Source organism: Microcaecilia unicolor, chromosome 2 (assembly GCF_901765095.1).
Source record: "Microcaecilia unicolor chromosome 2, aMicUni1.1, whole genome shotgun sequence".
Classification (NCBI taxonomy): Eukaryota; Metazoa; Chordata; class Amphibia; order Gymnophiona; family Siphonopidae; genus Microcaecilia; species Microcaecilia unicolor.
Genome location: NC_044032.1, coordinates 11,047,659 through 11,061,647, shown reverse-complemented (window position 1 = coordinate 11,061,647; position 13,989 = coordinate 11,047,659). Strand labels below are relative to the sequence as shown.

Sequence of the window (13,989 nt, the reverse complement as noted above, 5' to 3'; positions counted from 1 at the left end):
AAAAGAAGTACCTGAATATATGTAAACCGCTTTGAATGTAGTTGCAAAAACCTCAGAAAGGCGGTATATCAAGTCCCATTTCCCTTCCCTTCCCTATACAGATGTACACAGAGGAAGCATAATAAGGGAATGACTTTTTCATAGGTAGAGTAGTAATTTGTTAGAAAGTGTAATCAGTGTGTCATTTGGAGGGGCTGGTTATAGGGACACCCTAGCACTGTTATATTTGTGCATAGATTTTTTTATTTTTTTTTTGCTGAAGGTAAATGTCCTCTAAAACAGACATTATGTTATGAGAATCAGAGTTTCTATTTATTTATTTGTTACATTTGTACCCCACTTTTTCCCACTTATTAGTAGGCTCAAAGTGGCTTACATAGTTCCGGAGAGGTGGTTACAGACTCCGGTGTGAACAAATACAGTGTAGGAGTACCATTACAGTGACAAGTACAGTAAAGAAGTATTGGTAAATAGGTTGGGGTGATTCAGACAAAATGTTAGGGTGTGATCATGTTTCGGGGTTCAAAACTGTCCATTTCCTGATTAAAATGCCATATTTCATTATTCGGTGTTTATGCCAGATACTGTGGGGCATGCCTTCTTGAACAGGTGAGTTTTTAGTTTTTTTTCAGAATTCTAGATGATTATTCGTAGATTTCAGGCATTTTGGTAGAGAATTCCAGAGCTGTGCGCATATGTAAGGGAAACGACGCGCATATTGATTTATACTTCAGGCTTTTACAACTTGGGAAGTGAAGAGTTAAGTATGTTCTGGCTGATTCAATTGTGTTTCTAATTGGTCAGTCGATTAGTTCAGACATATAGCTCGGGGCTAGACTATGTATTATTCTATGAACAAAGGTACAAATCTTGAAAGCAATAGGTTCCTTGATTAATTTCTAGCGCTGCGCAAACCCCATATTAAACATGAATTACTACTACTACTAGTATAAATCATTTCTATAGTGCTACCAATCATACGCAGCGCTTGACAGTTGGGTTGAAACCTGGGAGCATTTAAAATCTTTATTTTTTTTGTTTGTTTCCTATGCCTACATCAAAAGAAATTCAAGATGACATAAGCCAGAGTGGGCGGAGCCAATGCAGAGTGGGCGTGGTTGGGGGGGGCATGTACTAAAATCTCCCTCACAAAAATCAGGACCCGTTGGCAGCCCCATTGTTTAATCCCTATTCTGTGGTTTCTACACATCTGTGTTGCACTGATTCTGGAGCCTGGAGCGCTGAAGACATCCTGCTCAGTCCCTTCCCAGGTCCCATAGCCCGTTAACTGGCATTTTTTCTGTAATGAATTTAACCTGTGACAAACAGAAACTGTTTGTGACCCTTGACCTCTGTGATGGGCAATGGTTATGAGGGACTTTTGAATGATTTTTTTAACCATTATTACTCTCAACCAACAGACTCCGAAGACTTGAGAGAAGGTTTATGGCAAAGCCGGACTCTAACATCTGAGAACTGTGAACTTTTGCTGCCCCTTCTGGAGTGGAGGAATGGCCTGGTGGTTACAGCACCAGGTTCAAATCCCACCGCTGCTCCTTGTGGTCTTGGGTAACTCACTTAGGACCCATATCGCTGCTTTGCCACGCATCACTTTTGGCGCTACTGCCAGGCTGCCACTTAAAAAAATATTTTTAATTTTTTTAAAACTGGGGGCTTACCCAACAGTAATCAGGCAGCCATATGCGCTGCCCGGTTACTGTCAGGTTAACACATGAGCCCTTATCGGCTGCTAGATAGGAGGCGAAAGGGCCCCCCTGGAAATGGTCATGTGGCAGCCATTTCCATTTTTTTAAAGTCCTTTTACCCATTGCAGTAAAAAAAAAGGGGGGGGGGGGTCCTTGGCGTACGAGAAATCCACGAGCTGACGCTACTGCGGTACGGCATGTTTATAAAAGGGGCCTCCATTGCCTCAGGTACAAATTTAGATTGTGAGCCCTCCAGGGACAGGGAAATCCTGAGCTACTACTGAAAAAAAGTGTGAGCAACATCCCAAATAAATAAAATCCTTGAAGAATAAATGAACTGTCCATCCAAGTCCAGTAGATCTTAAACCTGCCACTACCTGAGATTAGTTACTTTGGTTAAATGTCTGCTGAAAGAACCCCAGCACCCTCTTCTTAAGTACCCCCCCCCCCCCCCCCAGATGACTAAATTGTTTTTTCTATGTTATGACCATAACATTCAGATCTTTCGGGCAATGATCCACTGTGCCCCTGACCCAAAAGCTGTAATTACAACATATAAAAGGAATTACGTAACCTCTTTCCACCTTTGAAATACGGGTGTGGTCTTGCCAGAAGTCTCTTACCTACTACGGTGAAATCGGTTCCTGTTTTGTCTGTCCAGGCTTCCCCAGTTATATTAGTGAGGTTAACCCGACAGTAGTACCTCTTCTTGTCTTCATATGTCACATTCAGGATCTGCAAGGAGAGATTGTGCTGCCGAGGATCCCCCGCCAGTCGGTAGCGATGAGTCTCGCTGTCCGATTTTGTACAGTTATCAGAGCTGTGGTCTCCAGAGGAGCTGTTCGTGATGGAGCACTGGAAGATCAACGGTCCTTTAAATTGTAAATCTGTCCTCCAGATCACCACAATCGTCTCATTATAGGATGGATGTCTATTTGAGAAGGTGCAGGGTAGCATCGCTGATTCCCCTTTTATTCCCTGCTCATGCAGTGACATATTCGTGTAGAAGTCTGGGGTAGCCTCACTGCTCAGTGACATTCCTGTAAGAGACATGAGATTCATAATGAGATGGAATAAAAAAGTGAATTACTGTAATATCCCCTTGTACAATAACTGCCCAGCATCTGCATGTAATCCAGCTAAAAGACCAGAATTCCTATGAACTCCGATATTATTACTGACAGTCAAGGGACCAAAGCCTCAAGTCTTTCCCTTTAAAAAGTCAATCCATTCCCTCTTCCTCCTCATGCCACAGTGATTCCCATGACATTGCTTCTCCTTACAAATACTGTACAGAGCGGGACGTGTGTAACTGAATGTGAACTGCACCTACACGACAACAGGCAAGCTGGAAGAACTTCATTTCCAGGATTCACTATCACAGTCTTGCAGGGACATGAGAGCGGCCTGAAAACTGGGTAAAAATCCGCCCCTTTCTTTCTGAGCACTCTACCAAAACCCTCATCCACACCCTTGTCACCTCTCGTTTAGACTACTGCAATCTGCTTCTTGCTGGCCTCCCACTTAGTCACCTCTCCCCTCTCCAGTCGGTTCAAAACTCTGCTGCCCGTCTCCAGGATATGCCCACCTACCTGTCACAAATCCAACCTCATCAGTACGTTTTTACTAGCAAAAAAGATGCTGGTACTCAAATGCTAGGGCCACCCTTCAGGGGTGGGGTGATCACTAAGGGACCCATCCCACAATAGCCAGGCCCCCTGCAACCAATCACAGAATCTATGACACGGCAGAATTGGTGTGTAGAGCCTGAGCTCTTTCATTAAAACTTGGGGTCCATGGGTCAATTTTAGCAGACAATAGAAAAGGTACCGATACTCAGTACCCCCAAGTACCCCCCTCAAAAAAAGCCCTGAACCTCATACAGATGTGCCTCAGGATATATTTCCCAACACTTCCATGTACACAGTCCTGCGATTAGATGTGGCTGAGGGGTGACCCCAGATTTCTGTCTGTAGCTGTAACTCATTTTCTCCACCAGTCTCTTCCCAGGCACACAGAAAAAAGATATGGGGTCTCTGATAACTGCCTGAATATTCTCTGAAATGCCTCAGGGCGTGCGACCAAGGGCTGGTGTTGGACATTCAGGGGCCCAGGGCAGAAACTGGGGAGATGGCCAAAAGTTGGCCTTCAGCCTGTGCCTCCTTTAACTTGAAGCAGGTTTGGTGCCCCCTATGGTTTGGGGGCTCAGGGCAATTGCTAACACCAGCCCATTTATTAGGCCCTTCCCAGAGACACAAAGATGTACGTAGGGAGTTTTAGGGGGTTAATTTTATTACTACTACTACTACTATTTAGCATTTCTATAGCGCTACAAGGCGTACGCAGCGCTGCACAAACATAGAAGAAAGACAGTCCCTGCTCAAAGAGCTTACAATCTAATAGACAAAAAATAAAGTAAGCAAATCAAATCAATTAATGTGTACAGGAAGGAGGAGAGGAGGGTAGGTGGAGGCGAATGGTTACAAGTGTTTACGAGTCAAAAGCAATGTTAAAGAGGTGGGCTTTCAGTCTAGATTTAAAGGTGGCCAAGGATGGGGCAAGACGTAGGGGCTCAGGAAGTTTATTCCAGGCGTAGGGTGCAGCGAGACAGAAGGCGCGAAGTCTGGAGTTGGCAGTAGTGGAGAAGGGAACAGATAAGAAGGATTTATCCATGGAGCGGAGTGCACGGGAAGGGGTGTAGGGAAGGACGAGTGTGGAGAGATACTGGGGAGCAGCAGAGTGAGTAGAAGAAGTTTGAACAGGATGTGAAAACGGATAGGGAGCCAGTGAAGGGTCTTGAGGAGAGGGGTAGTATGAGTAAAGCGACCCTGACGGAAGACGAGACGGGCAGCAGAGTTTTGAACTGACTGGAGCAATTAGATGCTTTCTTGAGGTTGATTGGTGCATTTGCACCCTGAAAAATACATTTTAGTAGCTTTTTTGATGGAGTCCATTCAGTGACCCAAAACATAATTTTCCAGTTCCAGCCATCCTTCTCCCACTCCCAGCAACGTCAGCCCCCAATCAGCAATAAGCTCTGCCCCCTCCAAGCCCCCCCCCCACATGAAATCCCCACTTCTCTCAGCCCAGCAGCCCCTACACCTTCTCCTATCCCTCTGCTTCATCACTAGCTGTGGGGGCCGGCGCTGTGGGAGCCTTTGAAATGTGAGAACTGGAAGTCTGGAGAGGGAGGGGATTGGAAGGGATCAGTGGCAGAGTGTGAGGAGATTGGAAGGGGGAAAGCTGTGGGAGAGAGTGAGGGGATTGGAGCAGGGATCTGTGAAAGAATGTGAGGAGATAGAGATGGGGGTGTTGAGAGTGAAGGGATGGGTGGGGAGTCCTCAGGAAAGAGTGAGGGAGCTTGGGAGCAGTTGTGTGGTGAGAGTGAGTGAAGAGATTGGAGATGCTATGGGTTCAGAAGGAAGGGATCCTCAGAAGCTTAGCCAAGATTGGGTGGCAGAGCCGGTGGGGGGAGGCGGGGCTGGTGGTTGGGGGGCGTGGCTAGTGCTGGGCAGACTTCTACGGTCTGTGCCCTGACAATGGCAGATACAAATCAAGGTAAGGTGTACACAAAAAAACGTAGCACATATATGAGGATTATTTCTCCTTTTTCTGACCCAGAATCCCCTCTCTCTTCCCTGATCTCCCTTCCTTCCCTGTCTCTCTCCTCCCCTCCCTGAAATCCTTTCTCAATGTTCTTCCTTAGAGATCCTCTCTCTATTTGCACCTCCTCCCCTCCTATCTCCTCCCTTCCCGGTACTGATCAACAAGGTCCATTTTCCCTCCAAAAAGAACCAAGTAAATTAACTGAATGCACAAAGTGAATGACTCTGGGAAGAATTTTGAGCTGGTGCAGTGATCTGCTGCCACAGAAGTTGAATTACATAAGTACATAAGTATTGCCACACTGGGAGAGACCAAAGGTCCATCAAGTCCAGTATCCTGTATCCAACAGTGGCCAATCCAGGTCACAAATACCTGGCAAGATCCCAGAAAAGCTCAATACATTTTATGATGCTTATCCCAGAAATAAGCAGTGGATTTTCCCAAGTCAGTTTAATAATTCCTTTAGGAAGCCGTCCAGACCCTTTTTAAACCCCGCTAAGCTAAATGCCATTACCACATTCTCTGTCAACGAATTCCAGAGTTTAATTACACGTTGAGTGAAGAAACATTTTCTCCGGTTCGTATTAAATTTACTACTTTGTAGCTTTATTGAATGCCCCCTAGTATTTTTGGAAAGAGTAAACAGATGCTTCACGTCTACCCCTTTTCACTCCACTCATTATTTTATAGACCTCTATCATATCTCCCCTCAGCCGTCTCTTCTCCCAGCTGAAGAGCCCTAGACGCTTCAGCCTTTCCTCAGCACTGTTGTCTATAGGCAGCGGGATAGGGTGTGTCACTGGGGCTCTGATCCTACCAATTAGAGAGCTTCAGGTGGGACAGGAGGAGGAGGAGGAGGAACCCTCTGCACAATGTGAAGCTCTGAGTCCATGGATGGTGCTCTAGGAATGAAACTCTGGGAGCCAGGTCAGTGTTTCAGGTTCAGTAACTGATGGTGTGTGCTGGTTGTGTGCTGATCAAAGGGTTAATTATCTACAGGCAGAGAGGCGGCTATTTCACTTCATTTACTACTAGTAAAAAAGGCCCGTTTCCGAAACCAATGAAATGGGCGCTAGCATGTGGCTTTTTGTGTGTGTGTGTGTGTGTGTGTGTGTGTGTGTGTGTGTATGTGTGACACAGTTATTTTGTGTGTGTGTGTGTGAGTGTGAGTGTGTGAGGGTGCGGTGTGTGTGCAGGTTGTTGATGTGTGTCTTTTTTTGTTTTGTTTTGTTTTTTGCTTGGGGGTTGGGGGATGTGCTGTGCTGTCCTTGGTCGCTGTTTGCTGCTGGCTGGGTCGCGGGTAATCCTTCCAGCTGGGCCGCAGCTTGTCCTGTTCGCCCACGTCCCAGATGGTGACGGGCACGTTGTTTTCCGGCTCCTCTGACTCCATGTCAAGCGATCCCAAACATAGTCTGTGCTATAGGCCCTCTGGCACTCTTCAGTACTGGCATTAGGCATTTGAAAATTCCCCCCCCCCCCCCCCCCCCCCGGTCTATTTTTGCACATACCCACAGCAGGAATATTCTTCTCTCGTTCCAGCGGTGGTTCTGTGCTCTCCGTGCTGCACAGATAATGAGCCATTCTGCTGGGGAATGCTCCTCCCTTATTGTCACGTAGTTTCCTCTGATTGGTCCGTCTTACGTTGCCTAGTGTTGCCTGGGAACGGTGTTGTGATGGTCCTTTGTGTTTCAGAATGTTGAGGGTGTTTTTTCTGATTGGTCCGTCATGCGAGGGCGGGGCAGAGAGACATGGTCAGTGTTCTGGCTTCACCACCATGAATCCATGAACCCTTCAGTGAGTGATTGAGTGACTTCAGAACGTTGTCGTCAGAACGTTGAGGGTGAGTTTTATTATAGTAGATGTGATTGAACCTTACTGTACAAGTAAACCAAAGGGAAGGAATTTTCAGCAAAAGGCACTGCATCGCCTCTAACTTCCCTTTTTCCTCTGAGGCAGGGTGATGCAAGGGTTTGTCCATCAGCTAAGTGATAATTAACTTTGAAAGGGGCTGAGAGGAGTTTGAAGCAGAGGTCAGAGGAAACATAGGAGCAGCCTGAAGCAATGGAGAAAGAAACATCATTGTGCGGATATAACTGGACCCTAAACTTCTTTCTTGGTATGAAGTATTGCTCTGTTTGTCACCCTCCTGTCACCTATCCACCCCCATCCTGTTAGACTGTCACTGAAATGCTTTGATGTTTCACTCATATATACTGTCATCTACCACATTTGTTTATTTCCGATCTGACGAAGAAGGGCAACCTTCAAAAGCTAATCAAGAAATGTATTAAGTTATGTCCAATAAAAAAGGTATCATCTTATTTTCTTTTCCATGTTTTATTTTGTTTGATTTCTATAGATTCTACATGGAATGTTGCTATTCCACTAGCAACATTCCATGTAGAAGTCGGCCCTTGTAGATCAGCAATGTGGCCGCGCAGGCTTCTGCTTCTGTGAGTCTGACGTCCTGCACGTACGTGCAGGACGTCAGACTCACAGAAACAGAAGCCTGCGCAGGAATGTTGCTAGTGGAATAGCAACATTCCATGTAGAATGTCCAATAGTAGCAACAGAACCTCAAATAGTAGCAACATTCCATGTAGAATGTCCAATAGTAGCAACATTCTATGTAGAATCTCCAATAGTATCTATTTTACTGTCATAGTAATGCTTGAATGTTTTCACTTATATACACTGTCAGCTAGCACATTTGCTTATTTCCGATCTGAGGAAGAAGGGCAACCTTCGAAAGCTAATCAAGAAATGTATTAAGTTATGTCCAATAAAAAAGGTATCATCTTATTTTCTTTTCCATGTTTTATTTTGTTTTATTTCTATTGATTACCTTGGTAAGAAGTGAAATAAGAAGGTAACAAGAATGCATGTAATTAGGAAAGCAGGAAAAAGAAAAATTGTATGTACCTTTTTTATGCAAGGCAATGTCAGATTTATTTGTTTGTTGCATTTATATCCCACATTTTCCCACCTATTTGTAGGCTCAATGTGGCTTACGTAGTACCGGAGAGGCGTTTGCAGGCTCCGGTGTGAACAAATACAAAGTGATGTTGTGATAAGGTAAAGTTCATGTGGCCCAGCCACATTAGGGAATCGTACAACGGAAGAGTTGTGTTATGTCCATTACGTTCTTTAGTTTTGTTGTGTTGCAGAGATCAGGCATTTATGTAGGATCGGTAGGGTCTGCCTTTTTAAACAGGTTCGTTTTCAGTGTTTTCCGGAAGTTTAGGTGGTCGTTCGTAGTTTTCAAGGCTTTTGGTAATGCGTTCCACAGTTGTGTGCATATGTAGGACAAACTGAATGCATAAGTTGATTTGTATTTGAGTCCTTTGCAGCTTGGGTAGTGCAGATTTAGGTATATTCGTGCTGATTCGGATGTGTTTCTAGTTGGTAGGTCGATCAAGTCTACGGAGCTTCACCGTAGATAATTTGTGAACCAGAGTGCAGATTTTGAAAGCAATGCGTTCTTTGATTGGGAGCCAGTGTAGTTTTTCGCGGAGGGGTTTTGCTCTTTCAAATCACGTTTTTCCAAAGATAAGTCTTGCTGCCGTGTTTTGAGCGGTCTGAAGTTTCTTTAAGGTTTGTTCTTTGCATCCCGCATAAATTCCATTGCAGTAGTCTACATGGCTTAGTACCATTGATTGTATCAGATTGCGAAATGTTCACCTCGGGAAGAATTGTTTCACGTGTTTGAGTTTCCACATTGAGTGGAACATTTTCTTTGTTTTGGATGTCACTTGGCTCTCTAGTGTTACGTTGCAGTCCATTGTGACGCCGAGGATTTTCAGGTTGTATGAGATAGGGAGGATGTAATCTGGGGTGTTGATAATTGTGGGGTTATCTGCACTGTGTGGGGATGAGAGGATGAGACAATGTGTTTTTTCTTTGTTTAGTTTTAGTTGAAATGCGTTTGCCCATGAGTCCATGATGTTCAAGCTGATCTTGATTTTGTTGGTGATTTCTGTCAGTTTAGATTTGTAAGGAATGAATATTGTGATATCGTCTGCATAGATGAAGGGGTTAAGGCCTTGTTTGGATAATGACTTGGCTAGTGGGGTCATCATTAGGTTGAAGAGGATCCGTGATAGCGGTGATCCTTGTGGTACTCCGGTCTGCTTTCCATGGTGATGATATGTTTGAGTTTGATTTTACTTTATATGTTCTTGTGGTTAGGAAACCCTTGATCCAGCTAAGTATGTTTCCACCAATCCTGAACTTATCTAGTAATCTTATTAATATATTGTGGTTTACCATGTTGAATGCACTAGACATGTCGAATTGGAGGAGGAGGAGGATATTGTTGCCTATTGTTATCTCCTGCTTGAATTTGGCTAGGAGAGTGAGTAGTACTGTTTCTGTGCTGTGGAGGGGGCGAAAACTAGGGTTACCATTTTTTGTCCTCATAAAAAGAGGACACTTGCCCCGCCCCTTTCACATCCCCTGCCCCGCCCCTTTCATGCACTCGCCCCACCCCTGATGCATATTCCCCTCCCCCGATCACCCCTCCTTCCCCCATCACCTTCCCTCCCCCGTCATCTCCATTCCCCCCATTCACCTCCCCTCCCCTTACTCTATTATCCCCGGTGGTCTAGAGGTACCTCTTCGGGGCAGGAAAGAGCCCCCTCTTTCCTGCCCGGAGTGCTGCTGCTAGCTGCCCTGCATCCTGTGAGTCCAGCTATCGGCGTTTCAAAATGGCCGCCGAGAGTTGAAGTCTTGCGAGGCTGCTTCAACTCTCGGCGGCCATTTTGAAACGCCGAGAGCCGGACTCACAGTATGCAGGGCAGCTAGCAGCAGCGCTCCAGGCAGGAAAGAGGGGGCTCTTTCCTTCCCCAAAGACGAAGAGGTACCTCTAGACTACCAGGGATAGTAGAGTAGGGGAGAGGAGTCCCACGCCCGCCAGCCAGCCCGTTTGTCCAGAAATCCGGACAAACAGGCAGGCTGGCCAAATCCATCCGGACGCCTGGACATGTCCTCAAAAAGAGGACATGTCCGGGTAAATCCGGACGTATGGTAACCCTAGCGAAAACCTGACTGTGATTCGTGTAATATTGAGAATTTGTTTATATAATCTGTAAGTTGTTTGGCTACCATGCTTTCCATTAGTTTGACTGACAACGGAATGGATGCTACTGGACGGTAGTTAGTGATTTCATTTGCTTTTTTCTTGGTGTCTTTTGGTATCGGAGTGAGTAGGATATTGCCATTTTCCTTAGGGAAGAGACCTTGCTGAAGCATGTAATTTAGGTGGGATGTGAGGTCTGCTATGAAGCGGTCAGGGGCGGATTTCATTAGGTAGTTGGGACAGGTATCTAGTTTGCAGTGAGTGTTGAAGAACCTGCTGATCGCCTGTGCAACTGCATCGACGGTAAGGAGGGCAAATTTTAACCAGGTTCGGTCAGTTCTCCAGTGGTTGGGTCCAACTCATTATGAAGATTTCGATGTCAGTGTTGTCCTGAGGTAGCGTGTTGCATAGGTTTGCAATTTTTTCATTGAAATACTTAGCACGTTTGTCTGCAGATGGGATGTCTGTATTCGATGTAGTGACCAAGTTGGTGTCTAGGAGTTTGTTCACGAGTTGGTATAATTTCTTCGTGCCTTTGTAATCTGTCCCTATTTTAGTTTTATAGTATGATCTTTTGGTCTGTGTTATTGCATATTTGTATTTTCTTTGTGATTGTTTCCAAGTGTTGTGTTCGTCTTTTGTTTTTCTCCATGCTCATTCGAGTTTCCTGGATTGTGTTTTTAGCTTTTTCAGTTCATCGTTGAACCATGGTATCGAGTTATGCTTTCGTGAGGTTCTTGTTCGTAAGGGTGCTATTTCATCTAGTATGCATTTGCATCTTTTATCCCATTCCACGAGCTAATAGATGGAGTCTGTCCATTCATTTGTGCTGTCCATTCATTGTTGTATATCTGTTGCCAGAATGTTTTCGTGTCTACTTGACCTCTTGTGCTGTAGGATGTGTGTTCTTGTATTTGGTGTAATCCCTTCTTCCGCCAGTGTAGGGATAAATTTAGTTTGTAGTGATCAGTCAAGGGTGTTTCTGTCCATTTAATATCTGTTATTATTAGGTTCTGGTCTGTTGAAAGTTTGTGTGAGATAAGATCAAGTGTGTGCCCTTTGACGTGGGTTGCTTGCATTTGTGGCAGATTGCAGAACCAGGTCAGAACTGGTGTCTTTGTATTCACTTTGAACTGAGAGAAAAAACACTGCAGGGAACAGTGGTGAGAGCTAATCCATGAGATTTAATGCTGCACAGGCCTTTGAGGCAGGTCCTCCAGGCATCGGCCCTGGGTCTCAGGAAAAGATTTGACGAAGGAAAAATGTTGAAACTTTAAGTCAGAGTTAAAAGTTCTTCCTACAGAGACCTTTGCTGTAATTCAGGGGCTGGCTTGTGGTACCTTCAAGAAACTCGCTGGGCAGAGAGCCAAAAATGAAGCCACAGTGCACAGAGAGAGGACACGGAATATCCCACAGCTAAGAGGAAATCAAATTTACATCAGAGGTTCTGGCACAGCCTCTCCACTGGCAATAACTGAAGGGGCCATTGTACAGAAAGGGGAAGAATCCAGGCTGGGAGAAATGAGGACTTGCAGGATCACCACTGAAATTTTTTATTTTATTTTTGTTACATTTGCACCCCGCACTTTCCCACTCATGGCAGGCTCAATGCGGCTTACATGGGGCAATGGAGGGTTAAGTGACTTGCCCAGAGACCCACTAGCAACATTCCATTTAGAAGTCGGCCCTTGCAGATCACCAATGTGGCTGCGCAGGCTTCTGCTTCTGTGAGTCTGACGTCCTGCACGTACGTGCAGGACGTCAGCCTCACAGAAACAGAAGCCTGCGCAGCCTTCTACATGGAATGTTGCTAGTGGAATAGCAACATTCCATGTAGAATCTCCAATAGTATCAATTTTATTTTTGTTACATTTGTACTCTGCACTTTCCCACTCATGGCAGGCTCAATGCAGCTTAGATGGGGCAATGGAGGGTTAAGTGACTTGCCCAGAGTCACAAGGAGCTGCCTGTGCCTGAAGTGGGAATCAAACTCAGTTCCTCAGTTCCCCAGGACCAAAGTCCACCACCCTAACCACTAGGCCACTCCTCCACTGTTGCTACTATTTGAGATTCTACATGGAATGTTGCTATTCCACTAGCAACATTCCATGTAGAAGTCGGCCCTTGCAGATCACCAATGTGGCCGCGCAGGCTTCTGCTTCTGTGAGTCTGACGTCCTGCACGTACGTGCAGGACGTCAGACTCACAGAAACAGAAGCCTGCGCAGCCTTCTACATGGAATGTTGCTAGTGGAATAGCAACATTCCATGTAGAATCTCCAATAGTATCAATTTTATTTTTGTTACATTTGCACCCCGCACTTTCCCACTCATGGCAGGCTCAATACGGCTTACGTGGGGCAATGGAGGGTTAAGTGACTTGCCCAGAGTCACAAGGAGCTGCCTGTGGGAATCGAAAGTTCCTCAGGACCAAAGTCTGCCACCCTAACCACTAGGCCACTCCTCCACTGTTGCTACTATTTGAGATTCTACATGGAATGTTGCTATTCCACTAGCAACATTCCATGTAGAAGTTGGCCCTTGCAGATCACCAATGTGGCCGCGCAGGCTTCTGCTTCTGTGAGTCTGACGTCACAGAAACAGAAGCCTGCGCAGCCTTCTACATGGAATGCTGCAGGACGTCAGACTCACAGAATCAGAAGCCTGCGCAGCCTTCTACATGGAATGTTGCTAGTGGAATAGCAACATTCCATGTAGAATCTCCAATAGTAGCAACATTCCATGTAGAATCTCCAATAGTATCTATTTTATTTTTGTTACATTTGTACCTCACGCTTTCCCACTCATGGCAGGCTCAATGCGGCTTACATGGGGCAATGGAGGGTTAAGTGACTTGCCCAGAGTCACAAGGAGCTGCCTGTGCCTGAAGTGGGAATCAAACTCAGTTCCTCAGTTCCCCAGGACCAAAGTCCACCACCCTAACCACTAGGCCACTCCTCCACTGTTGCTACTATTTGAGATTCTACATGGAATGTTGCTATTCCACTAGCAACATTCCATGTAGAAGTTGGCCCTTGCAGATCACCAATGTGGCCGCGCGGGCTTCTGCTTCTGTGAGTCTGACATCCTGCACGGACGTCAGACTCACAGAAACAGAAGCCTGCGCAGCCTTCTACATGGAATGTTGCTAGTGGAAGGAGAGAATGACGAGACTGGGGCAGAGGCTGCTTAAGACTCCTCATTGGCGTCTGACGTTATCGGGGGGGGGGGGGAGGGGGCAGAAGGCTGAGCGCTGTGTCCTTCGCGACGGGCTGTTCCCCTACTCTGTGTGGGGAATCTGGATCTTTGGAGTTTGAGTCACTGTAAAACCGTGACATGTAGGAGCATAAAAACACACACAGAGGAGGATTGGGAACTGCTTCCTGGTCAAAGCAGCAGGACATAGAGCGCAACAATCAACACCATGTAATCCTGTCCCTTGGAGAGAGAGATCTGCATGTCATTTGCATATAGAGAGTGAACTTTGAATGTTGTGGGCTGAGAAAACCCAGGGTGAGGAGGGGGAAGTCCCCCTGCTTGCCCCAGGACTTCAGAGGACCAAAGACTATTTTTATGTAAAGAGTGAGGATACACCGTAACT

At 45.8% G+C, this 13,989-nt stretch overlaps 1 protein-coding gene across 4 annotated transcripts in view; it reads right to left on the bottom strand.

Annotated features, from left to right (window-relative positions):
• The window catches only part of LOC115461812 (sialic acid-binding Ig-like lectin 15), a 79,370-nt gene that overhangs the window by 43,985 nt on the left and 21,396 nt on the right, over positions 1–13,989 (bottom strand). For all 4 annotated transcript variants that reach the window (XM_030191856.1, XM_030191857.1, XM_030191859.1 and 1 more), the window contains exon 2: positions 2,330–2,746. In XM_030191856.1, coding sequence (XP_030047716.1) covers positions 2,330–2,746 — 417 coding nt within the window. The remainder of the gene's footprint in view (positions 1–2,329; positions 2,747–13,989) is intronic.